Source organism: Malaclemys terrapin, chromosome 8 (assembly GCF_027887155.1).
Source record: "Malaclemys terrapin pileata isolate rMalTer1 chromosome 8, rMalTer1.hap1, whole genome shotgun sequence".
Taxonomy (NCBI): Eukaryota; Metazoa; Chordata; order Testudines; family Emydidae; genus Malaclemys; species Malaclemys terrapin.
Genome location: NC_071512.1, coordinates 42,478,478 through 42,491,227, shown reverse-complemented (window position 1 = coordinate 42,491,227; position 12,750 = coordinate 42,478,478). Strand labels below are relative to the sequence as shown.

General features: G+C 52.4%; 1 protein-coding gene across 3 annotated transcripts in view; it reads left to right on the top strand.

The window, feature by feature from the left end:
- Positions 1-11,389, top strand: part of NOS1AP (nitric oxide synthase 1 adaptor protein) — a 210,510-nt gene extending 199,121 nt beyond the window's left edge. For all 3 annotated transcript variants that reach the window (XM_054037311.1, XM_054037310.1, XM_054037309.1), the window contains 2 exons: positions 7,959-8,274; positions 9,186-11,389. In XM_054037311.1, the coding sequence (XP_053893286.1) occupies positions 7,959-8,274; positions 9,186-9,699 (830 nt within the window). In that variant the 3' untranslated portion in view covers positions 9,700-11,389. The remainder of the gene's footprint in view (positions 1-7,958; positions 8,275-9,185) is intronic.
- The last annotated feature ends 1,361 nt before the right edge of the window (positions 11,390-12,750 follow it).

Here is a 12,750-nt window from a genome sequence, read left to right as displayed (position 1 = left end):
AATCTAAAATCTAAAGGTTTATTCATAAAAGGAAAAAGATAGAGATGAGAGTTAGAATTGGTTAAATGGAATCAATTACATACAGTAATGGCAAAGTTCTTGGTTCAGGCTTGCAGCAGCGATGGAATAAACTGCAGGTTCAAATCAAGTCTCTGGGATACATCCCCCGCTGGGATGGGTCCTCAGTCCTTTGTTCAAAGCTTCAGCTTGTAGCAAAGTTCCTCCAGAGGCATGAAGCAGGATTGAAGACAAGATGGAGATGAGGCATCAGCCTTATATAGTCTTTTCCAGGTGTAAGAACACCTCCCTGTTCTTACTGTGGAAAATTACAGCAAAATGGAGTCTGGAGTCACATGGGCCAGTCCCTGCATACTTTGCTGAGTTACAAGGCGTATCTGCCTTCTCTCAATGAGTCCATTGTATAGCTGATGGTTCTTAATGGGCCATCAAGCAGGCTAGGCAGAGCTAACACCAGTTTGTCTGGGATGTCACCCAGAAGCATAGCATAAGTTTGAAATACAGACAGTATAGAGCCAATATTTATAACTTCAATTACAAAAGTGATAAACACATATAGACAGCATAATCATAACCAGCAAACCATAACCTTGTCTTAGACACCCCATTTGACCCCCTTTATACAAGATTTGCGTGCCACTACAGGACCTTGGTTGCAACAATGATCTATATGGTCCCAGATTATATCAATAACGTCACACCCCCAACGCAAAATTGATGCAGGAAGGGATGTCACAAACATTACTGACTGCATCCTAAGAGCTCTCCACTCTGGACAATGCATCAGCTACAATATTTTCCTTTCCCCTTATGTGGACTATATCCATTTCATACTCCTGAAGGGCTAAACTCCAACGCAGCAACCTGGAGTTGTTGCCCTTGGCCCTGTGCAGCCAGACCTGAGGGGCATGATCACTCAACACAGTGAATTTTTTATTGTACAAATAGGGCTTAAGTTGCTTGACAGCCCAGACAATGGCATAACATTCCTTTTCAATGGTAGCGTAATTTTGCTCAGTGGGGGACAATTTCTTACTTAGATATGCCACGGGATGTCTCTTCCCTCCTTCCCCCTCTTGCATTAGCACTGCCCCCAGCCCAATATTGGAAGCGTCTGTACATAATAAAAAGGGCTTTTCAAAATCTGGGCTGGCCAAAATAGGCTCTTTGGCCAAAGCGCTCTTTATGCTTTGAAAACCCTGCTCACAGGCCTCCGTCCATAGCACCCGGTCTGGTTTTTCCTTTTTCGTCAGGTCTGTGATGGGAGCAACAATGTCGCTGAATCCCTGCACAAATCTCCTGTAATAGTTGGCCAGACCAATGAAGGATTGGACCTGCTTTTTAGTTCTAGGGGTTGGCCAGTTGTTAATGGCCTCTACCTTTACAGGCTCTGGGCGCAGTTGCCCATTGCCCACCCTGTGCCCCAGGTAGGTCACCTCAGCAGCTCCCATTCTGCATTTAGAAACCTTAACCGTTAGATTGGCCTCCCTGAGCCGGTGCAGCACAATCCCTATGTGGTTCAGGTGATCTTGCCACGAACTGCTGAATACGGCCAGGTCGTCTATATAGGCCCTCGCAAAAGATTCTAACCCCCGTAGGACCTCATTTATAAGTCTCATGAACGTAGCCCCTGAATTTCGCATCCCAAAGGGCAGCACTTTGAACTCATATAGGCCCGATTCCACTATGAAAGCGGATTTTCCTTGTGCCTCGGCATCTAGGGGTATTTGCCAGTACCCCTTAGTCAGGTCCAGGGTGCTTATAAACCTTGCCCCTCCCAGTGTATCCAGTAGATCCTCTATTCTGGGTGTGGGGTAAGGGTCAGGCTGGGTGATAGCATTTAGCTTCCTGTAATCCACACAAAACCTCATGGTCTTATCCTTTTTTGGCACCATTACAATGGGAGAGGCCCAGGGGCTCTGGGATCTGGTGATTATTCCCATTGTCAACATGCTTTCCACCTCTTCCTGGATCTGTCTTTGCATCTCTCCCTTGGCCCTGTAAGCTCTGCTAGGGGCTGGGCGGGGACCCACCGTGTGAATGGAGTGTGTTATCCTATCTGTGAGCCCTGGCCTATTGGAGAATGTTCGCTTATGGTGTCTTAACAGCATCAGCAGTTCCTTTCTTTGAGGGGGGGTTAAATCCTCCCCCATCTCAATGCTCTCAAGAGGCGTTTCCTCCTGGCTTTCAGCAACCATGTCAATTAAAGGGGCAGACCCTGCCTCTTCCTCAGCATAACAGATTGTGTTCACATTTACCTCCCTTGCATGGTAGGCCTTCATTCTGTTCACATGCACTGTCTGCACACTTCCCTGGACTTGGGGCTTCCTCACATCATAGGTAACCTCATTAATCCTTTCCACTACCTCCATGGGTCCAGACCAAACATCTTTCATTTTGTTCTTCCTGACAGGATCTAGCACCAATACCATGTCCCCTATTTCAAACGCTCTCTTTAGCATCTCTGTCATACCAGGCTTTCTGAGTATCCTGGCTCTCTTTCAGATTCTGCTCAACCAACTTCATCATCTCCTGCAAGCTCTCCTTGAATTGAGCCACATACTCGGCCACCGGCTGCTCTGCCTCCTCCACATTACCTTCCCACGAGTCACGAACCAAATCTAGGGGCCCCCGGACCTGCCTCCCATAGAGCAGTTCAAATGGAGCAAACCCTGTAGACTCTTGGGGCACACTCCTGTATGCATACAATAGATACGGCAGCATAACATCCCAGTCATTCTGGCGTCTATCCACATACATTTTCAACATAGACTTCAGGGTTCCATTGAACCTCTCCACTAGACCATTAGTCTGGGGGTGGTAGGGAGCGGCTTTCAGGTGCTTCACCCCACATAACTCCCACAACTGTTTGAAAACGACAGACATAAAGTTAGACCCACGGTCAGACAATATTTCCTTGGGAAAACCCACTCTGCTAAAAATAGAGAACAAGGCCACTGCCACCGTCTCTGCCTCGATATTAGCCAAGGCTACAGCCTCCGGATATCTGGTAGCAAAATCTACCAACACCAGGATGTATTTCTTCCCATTTCTGGAAGGTTTTGGGAGTGGCCCCACAATATCCACAGCTACTCTGGCAAAAGCCTCCCCAATAATGGGCAGAGGCTGGAGGGGCACCTTGCTAGGCCCCCTTAACCCCTTACGCTTCTGGCACAGCTCACAGCTCCTGCAGTAATCTCTCACTGACCCCGATAGGTGAGGCCAGTAGAAATTCTGCTCTAGCCTGTCACACGTTTTGCCTATACCCAGATGTCCTGCAAAGGGACTATCATGAGCCAACTTCAACAAATCATTGCGGTAACTCTCAGGTACCACAAGCTGTTTGCGAGCTGCTGCTTGGGAATTCTTCCTTCCCCTAGGTGGTTCCCTATACAACAGCCCATCCTGCATAAAAAACCTGCCTCTCTCTTCACAGGCTGGGACCTGACTCTGAGCATCATTCCTGGCCCTCTCTAGAGATACATCACTCTGCTGAGCCACAATAAATTCACTCTGGGTTTTGTTTGGATTCAGAATCATCTCTGATATTTCAGACAAACCCTCACCTGATCCATCTTGAGAGGCACTCTCTGTCTGTTTGCTGCCCCCCTCACTGCCATCGGTCAGGGTATCTGCCACAGCCCCAAATTCTTTCTGAGACCTGGTCACTACATTCACTTGGCCAGGCGCCCCCAATATGTTATTTCCTACCAACACATCAGCCGGAATCAAATCCCGGACAGCAGCCTTCACATCCCCTTTAAAGCCATCCCACTCCAGGTGGATTCTAGCCATCGGCAGGTTCACAGAATACTCGGATAACGCCACTACCGTCACATACTCCCCCGGCAGCATGTCCTCCGGCTTCACCAGATGTCCCTTGACTATAGTTACATCCGAGCCAGTGTCTCGCCATCCTGTGCATTCAACATCATTGACCTTTGCCTCCATGATAAACCTCTCACTCCCCTGCCATGCCTCAGTCCTGACATAACTGGTGAGCTTATCACCTCCTCCCATGCCACTGGAGACATGGGGTTAACATTAGCTACTGCTGTGCTTGCACCTGAACTTAAGGTGGAGCTGTTGTGGCTTGGTTCAGCCTGAGTGCTCAGGGTAATGGAGTTGGCATTTATCGTGGCATTTGGGGTTGCTGGCTTTGGGCTGCCCTTCAGGGTCGGGCAGTCTGGTCTCATGTGGCCCAGCATACCACAGTGATAGCATGTAATCTGTTCCGTCCTGGGATGAGAGTTCCTACCCTCCGGGCCCCCTTGAACTCCTCTAGAAGAGTCAGGGACAGATTTACTTTTAAATCCCTCCCTCCTCTTGAACTGGGGACAATGGTGATTAGTTTTCCCTGGGGTTTTATACCCTTCTCGAGCCCTGTTTTGGGTATGGGCATCCGCAACCTCTGCTGCCCGTAGGACTGACTCAGGGTCCCTGTCACACACAGCTGCTCTCACATGGTCAGGCACAATATCTAAGAACTGCTCCAACGTTATTAAATCCAGCAATTTTTCAAAACTCCCATGCGCCTTGGCCCCCACAACCCACTTTTTAACAAAACCCATCAGCTTATGAGCACATTCTACAAAAGTACAATCCTTAGGCATTTTAAACTCTCTAAACTTAACTCTGTAAGATTCAGGAGTAACCTTGAATCGCCTTAACACAGAATCTTTAAACTGCCCATAATCCAAGGCTTCTTGTTCCCCCAAGTCATTAAATACCTCCCTGGCTTTTCCAGTCAGTCTGGTCAGCAGGACAGGCATTCGCTGACCCTCAGGGATCTGGTACAGATTGCAGAGGCGTTCAAAGGTAGACAAAAACTCCTCTATATCCTCAGTATCGTTGTAAATGGGACACATCCTTTCCCAGTTTTTCTCATGGCGGGGGGGAAGTGGAGTACCAGGTGGGGATGACTTTCTCCGCTCTTCCATTACTTGGAGCTGAAGTCTGGCCGTCTCCTGTTCAGAAACGAGCAGCTCTAGATGCCCCTTACGAGCTCTCTCTTCTCTCTCATCAGCCTCTTTCTCTCTCTCTCTTTCTAACTCTGCTACTTTTTGCTTCTCCAGCAATCGAAGATCTGCTAGCTTCTGTTCATGCTCAAATTGCAGTTGACTTGTCACCCTTTGCATTCTAATTTTTTCTGCCTCTTCTGCAGCCTCAGGTAAGGGCTGTGCTCTTGCCCCCTGATCACTGGCTATTAACAGATTTCTCAGTTCTTGATTTGTAGCTTTCTTTCTAAAGCTTATCCTCTTTTCTGAACACAAATTTTCCAGGGCTTTTTTGCAAAGTCCCTCATATGCTCTTTGCTCAGCCATTGCAGCAGCTCTTTAACCAACAAAACACTCAATCCCAAAATTCAAATTTGGATAACGTGGGGTTCTGACCCAAAGCTTAATTGACCTGGTTCTGTGGATCCAAGCACGACTACGCCACTGTGACAATGCGGTTCTGGCGGAACCCAACTGAGAGTGCCAACTCAGGACAAATTGCTCAAATAGGGCAGTTACAGCCCAAGGCTGGGGTTTTTTCCACCTCTAAGGCAAACCAAACCAGCCAGACTAAGAGGACTTCGGTCTCACTCCACTGGCTAACCGCAAGCCTCACAAGCAATCTCCTTAGACACTCCAGTTTCCCAGTATTACCACCAGTGCCACTCGTTATGGGGACAAATGGTTATGAAAACCAATACCCCAGTAAAAGAAAAAGGTTCTCCTGATCCCAAAGGACCAAGCCCCAGATCCAGGTCAATATACAAATCAGATCTTACCCACAAATCACGCTGTTGCCAATCCTTTAGAATCTAAAATCTAAAGGTTTATTCATAAAAGGAAAAAGATAGAGATGAGAGTTAGAATTGGTTAAATGGAATCAATTACATACAGTAATGGCAAAGTTCTTGGTTCAGGCTTGCAGCAGCGATGGAATAAACTGCAGGTTCAAATCAAGTCTCTGGGATACATCCCCCGCTGGGATGGGTCCTCAGTCCTTTGTTCAAAGCTTCAGCTTGTAGCAAAGTTCCTCCAGAGGTATGAAGCAGGATTGAAGACAAGATGGAGATGAGGCATCAGCCTTATATAGTCTTTTCCAGGTGTAAGAACACCTCCCTGTTCTTACTGTGGAAAATTACAGCAAAATGGAGTCTGGAGTCACATGGGCTAGTCCCTGCATACTTTGCTGAGTTACAAGGCATATCTGCCTTCTCTCAATGAGTCCATTGTATAGCTGATGGTCCTTAATGGGCCATCAAGCAGGCTAGGCAGAGCTAACACCAGTTTGTCTGGGATGTCACCCAGAAGCATAGCATAAGTTTGAAATACAGACAGTATAGAGCCAATATTCATAACTTCAACTACAAAAGTGATAAACACATATAGACAGCATAATCATAACCAGCAAACCATAACCTTGTCTTAGACACCCCATTTGACCCCCTTTATACAAGATTTGCGTGCCACTACAGGACCTTGGTTGCAACAATGATCTATATGGTCCCAGATTATATCAATAACGTCACAGTGCCCCCCTGCCCAGCTTCTGTGGGTCTCTCAGTGCCACTGAGGAGCACAGCCTGGGTACCTGTTCCTGACCCTGCTCATCCCAAGGGAACAAGCTCCCTCAGCCAGTGCCCGGAGGCCCTCCAGGGGCCCAGCGCCCCACCCCAGCAACCAGGGCCAGGCTTAGGGAACCAGAGAGCTCTCTGGGAACATCAGCCTCTTGGTGCCTGTCTAATGGGGTATATCTCTAATGCCAGGCTCTCGTGCTGGCATTCCTGTTAGGGCAGCGCCTGGGGCAGCAGCTGCGGGAGCTGGAGAAGGGCCGAGCACCACACAGGTCCATGCCATGTCTCCTCCCAGCCTCGCTGCCTCCCACAGTGATCCCTGTGCTGCCTGTGGCGATGCCCAGCCCTGCCTGGCACAGTGCAGCCACCCTCTTGCCCAGTGTCACTGATCACAGGCCCCACCAGTAACCCTGGCTGTGGGACCTGCTGCACCAAGGAACCGAGTCTCATGTCCCTACATGCGTCCCCCAGGACCCCAGCGTGTCAGTACTGCCACCAGGAGAATCACTGCCCTTTTCTTTGTCTGGCCCATGGCTCATGCCCACAAGGCAGGTAAATCCTCCTGGGACACCGGGGTGTCTGGCAGTGACACCAGCGCTCGAGCCAGTAGCAGGAGGTTCTGCAGCCTTGGAGCAGGCCCAGCCTCTTGGATTCAGGGCCTGCTGCTGGGCATGGAGGCCTGAACAACAGGGAGGGATGCAGAGCCCTGGGCTAGGGGTCAGTGGCTGCCATTGACATTAGGGCTCTGCCTTGTCATGTACTGAGCAGAAGAATTTGTAGCCTCTGGGCCCAGAGCAATGCACCTCTTTGTCTGGCAAGAGCCCCGTCTTGTGCCAACCTTGTGCATGCGCCACCCCTCTGCCCATGTGCCAGCCCCTTCTGCGCACACCACCTCCCCATATGTCAACCCCTCCACGCACACCGCCCCTTGCCTGCATGCTGTCCCCTGCCTGCACGCGCTGCCCCTTGCCTGCATGCCAACCGCTCCCCGCATGCCATTCCCTGCCTGCATGCCAACTGATCCATGCGTGCCACCCACTACCCATATGTCACCCCCTGCCTGCATGCAGCCCTTCTGCCTACATGCCAACCACTCCATGCACTCCAGCTACTGCCCACATGCCACCCCCTCCACACTCATACCAGCCCCTCCCCGCACACTGCCCATGTGCCACCTACTCCTCACAGGCCAACCACTCCATATGCGCCACCCACTGCCTGCATGCCACCCCCTTCCCGCACACCACCCCCTCCGCACATGCCACCTCCTCCTCATACACCAGCCACTCCCCATGCACCATGCACTCGCCCCTCTGCCCATGCGCGCCCTTCCCCTGCACACCAACCCTTCAACTCTTCTCTTCTCTTCCAGTTGACCAAAGCATGTTTGAGAATTCAAACACAGCCCCCACGCCAAAGCTGCAACCCAGCCGGTCTGTCTCCAAAGCCTCGCTGGGCCCCCCCCTGGCAGCTCTGCCAGCCGCGGCTGAGACTGGACTGCGGGTGGGGAGCAGCCAGCACCTCAAGAACCTGAGCAAGGCTGTCGGGGCCAAAGTCAACGACTTCCTGCGCCGGAAGGAGCCTGCCAGTCTGGGTGAGGTGGGAGTGACCGAGGTCAATGCCAGCGTGGGGGCCGAGCTGTCGGGCGGGATACTCGCGCTGCTGGGGGACCAGGCCCACGATGCAGGGTGAGTCTCCCCTCAGGCATTGGCTGGCTGACTGCATGCTGACCCCCTCCCCAGCTGGAGCACATGCTGGGACTGCAGGGCCATGCTGCAGCCGTGGCACAACGGCCCTGGCTGGGGGATGCTGCGCATTGTTGCTCCCACCTCTCTGAGCCCCTCCTGTCCCACTCTCCCCCAGCTGCATGCCCTGCCCTTCCCCCATCCAATGGCATCTGGGACAGATTGGCTGCAGGGAGCTCTTCCTGCTGAAAGGGGGTGACTCCTGGCCCAGCTTGGGACTCACTGCAATGTCCGAGGAGGAGGGGAGCTGCTGCTTTAGCCCCTTTCCCATGGACCCGTCCCTACATTGAAGCCCCATCTCTCCAGTTGGAAGCGAGGGCTGTGCCCCTCTCTAGTGCTGACAGCAGGAACTGATGCATCCCAATACAGCAGGGAGGGATTTGAAGCAGTGGGTGGCCGCGGTGAATAAAAGCAGCCCTAGGAACTATTTGACTTACTGAATTATTTCTACACCAGTAGTTTCTGCTCCCAGAGCCTGCCTGTCCAAAGGGCCTTCACTGCAGCACCCTACAGATGGGAAACTGAGGCATAGAGTGGTTGAGTGACTTGCCCAAGGTCACACAGGGTATCTGTAGAAGAGCAAAGAATTGAACTCAGGTGTCTTAAGCTAGCACCCTCTCCTGGCCCTCTTTCCTCTCTGCCATTCAGTTTGTGCGGTAAGCAATCAGCACACACGAGTTGTCTAGCTGCTGGGAGTGTGCTTGTGTCTGTGTGAGCTGATACCATACTGATGCCTTAGACTCCATCAAGCGGGCTCAGCCCTTGGATGGGAGACCATCCAGGGAACCCCAGGGCAGCTGTCAGCGCTGTGTTGGGTGTTATTGTCGCTCACCGAAGGGCCATTGTGCTTGCAGGCGTGTGCTGTTGGAAACCTTTCCCCGGCTCGACCCACCACCCCCAGCAGCCAAGAAGCGCACACCCCGGGCTTTGAAGACCCCTCTGGACATGCTGATCTCCTCCCAGCCGGTAGTGAGCAGCCTGGAGTGCAGCGCCGAGGCGCTACCTGAGCAAGGCCAGGAACACCCCAAGCAGGCTGTCCAGGGGGAGCAGTGGAAGGTGGCATGGGACATGTCTCAGCCAGAGGGCAGTGCTGAGCTGAGTGCTCCTGGCACAGCGGTGCCAAACGGGGATGGGCCCTCCCACAGCAGGGTCCTCTCAGTGCCTGACCTCATCCACGAGGAGAACCTGGAGGGCAAACTCAAAGCTGCTGACAGGCGGGCAGTGTCCACACCCTGCCCAGAGAAACCCGCCCTCAGACTCAACTGCCTGCTGGAGTACCAGCCCCCCGTGGGCAACGTGCAGCCTGTGGCACAGCCCTCCGGCCTGGAAAATGAGGGGCCCCACCCAGACCTCCTGTCCTTTGAGTAGCAGCCCCCATGTCCCAGGGGAGTCAGCCACTTCCCCCCTCAAGAACACCCCTCCCACTCTGCTGGGGAGGGGGCATGCTGACTGCACTCTGGGGGCGCTCAGCAGTGACTTCTGTCCAGGGGGCTCGAAGAGAAGCCTGGCCCCTGCCCGCTTGTCCCCTCAAACAATGGCAGGGCATGGGGGTGATCCTCGGGGCTGTCCATACAGTCATTGCCTACCCTCCCCCCAGGCCTTAGTGCAGGCTGTGCAAGTGAGCACTGTTCACCGAGGCCAGGACTGCACAGGCACCCTGGGCAGAACTTCCATTCTCCCCCATCAGGGTCTCCAGCCATGCCCTGCACCCCCTGCTGCCCTCCTGTCCCGGTACCTGTCTCACAAGCAGCCCTGGGGCTGATGGCAGGGGCAGGCCATGTGCCATTTGCCGCGGGCCCCTCTCGAGTCCCTCATACATGGTTCCTGCTCCTGCATCTCCAGCAGCACCTTTCCCTGAGCTGTGCAGAGCGAGGGGCACTGGACCTCGTCTCTCGGGGGAAGCCAGTCTGCTCCTTGCACACAGATCGTCCCACTCTAGGGCTCCCTCGGGCTGCTCTAGCCCCTCTGGGCCATACCCCATCTGCAGCAGGGACTGGTCTCTGCTGGGGGCTGGGAGAAGGGAAATGACTTGATGATGGCTCACGTGCCTTGAAGGCTATGGCCCTGAGGCACAGCCCACAGGACTGGTGTCTCCCACCTGCACTGTAAAATGCCCAGCGGCTGTTCCAGCTGGGGCCACGCACTCTCTGTCAGCCACAGAGGCAGGATAACCCATTTCTGCCTGGGGGAAATCTTCCCCTCCCACTTGATCCATCACTCTCCCAGCATGCACTGGGTACCGCTGACCGGGCAGTCTCCGTCCTATGCCCCTTTCTTACAGTGCGCTGGTGCCTACGCCCTGCGCCTAGTGTGAGCCCTCAGCCCCCTCACCTGCCTGGGCCCAGAAGGGCTGGGGTGAGGCCTAGCATCCTCATCTCTTGCCAGTGGGCCAGGCCAAGCATGGAATGTCAGGTCTCTGTATCCTGTAGGTGGATCCCAGGCCTGGCGCGCAATCTCCTGTCCTGCTCTCCTGCCAGATACCCTCCGGCTCTGTGTGGCAATGAGCAGACAAATGAAGTTTTGTGGGTGGAGACAGTTTTGTACCATCCAAATCCACCTCATCGTCCTACTGCGGTAATGAGGCCATGGCTATTGATGGGCCCTGTGGTTTGGGAAACAGACACTACGAGTAATGTACTAGCCAGGCTGAGTGCCAGCTGCTGGGAGGATGTCCTCTTGATCTTTAATTCCCAGTGAAAGGCACCATCTAAAAATGAATGATACATACAAAAGAGTACAATGAGTGCTGCAATGTGCCAGGTAATTTTTGATACAAAATGAACCATGTATTTGTGTGTAGATTCTGTATATGTCCAAAGCTACCACACAAATAGAAATCTGTATAGAAGTATACAGCTTCTGTAAGCACCTATATAATGTATTACAGAAACACCAGAAAGTCCCTTTGTGTAATGAAGCAGAGTCTTCCACTGCACCTACGTTCTGAAAAGTCCAGAGTTAGCCCACTGTGTTTGGAGAGCCTCTCTTTATATCGTTTAGGATGTGTAGGTATTCTGGAGGAAATACACAGATTGCACAATAAAGACTTTTTCTCCAGTGTGATGAGTTTTCTCAAGGATCGCTGAGTCCAGGGAAATGGGCTTGTTCTTCAAGATGTGTTGCTCATGTCAATTCCATGCTAGGTGTGCATGCACCCCATGCACTGCTGCTGGAGATTTTTCCCCTGGTGGTATCCTTGGGCTGGCTGTGGAGGCCCACACTCATGCACTGGTATAAAGGGCGTCTCCAGCCCTGCACCCTCTCAGTACCTTCTTGCTGCCCGTGATGGTTGCTGGAACAGTGCTTTTGCTTCAGCAAACCTCTAGTGTTTTTTCCTGATTCTCGTTGTAAATCGTTGTTAGTAGTTGTTGTTACAGTTTAGTTTAGGATCGTTTCTCATTGTTAGTTAGTCCCCTTACAGGACGTTGTTCCTCAGCCTCGTGGTGGGTCACAAACACTACCAATTTATGGTGCTCTGCTTCGGATTCTCAGCAGCCCCAAGAGTCTTCATGAACTGTATGGCAGTGGTTGCTGCCTTCCTTAGATGCAGAGGAATACAGATTTTCTCATACTTCAATGACTGGCTGATAAAAGGCTGCTTGACGGACCAAGTTCAGAACAGCATCTCGGTAGCAATGACCACCTGCAGATCTCTGGGTCTTCTCATAAATGAGCAAAAGTTGACACTGATCCCTGTGCAAAGGATAGAATTTATAGGAGCCAGGCTCAGCCTCCTAAGCCCAGGCGTTCCTCCCAGAAGCCAGGTTCAAAGCCATCATAGACTTGATCTCTGCTGTTAGCTCTCCTGCTGATGACTGCCCAGGATGTTTGCAGCTTCTGGGCCACATGAAGGCATGTACTTATGTCGTGCGACACATGCACTTGCACCTCAGACATCTACAGATCTGGCTTGCCTCGATCTGTTCACCAAGCTTGATCCTCACCATCCTAAGGTCAGTCCTAGCTTCCTGCCATGGTGACTGGACCCAGTGGCAGTCCTCTCAGGTGTGCCCTTCGAGACCCCGCAGCCTGCGATAATGCTGGTTATCCGACATGTCAGACCTGGGGGTGGGGAGCCTACCTCAGCAACCTCAGGACTCAGAGTCTCTGGGTAAGAGACGAGCTGCCTCTCCATATAAATGTGAAGGTGCTCAGGGCAATCCGCTTGGCATGCGAGCTGTTCCTCCCCCAGCTTGCGGTACAAGTGTTGACGGACAATACAGCAGCGATGTTTTATGTCAGCAAGCAAAGAGGGGCCTGCTCCAGTGTCCTTTGTCAGGAAGCCCTCGGGCGAGGGAACAGCTGATGTGCTGAAATTACTTCTGAGCCCGTTTTCCCGCCAGCTTGGGACTCCAGAACTCTGCCTTGTTGAGCCAGACACGCTAGCCTGCTGCAACACAGACTCAGGGTCTGGGCCAC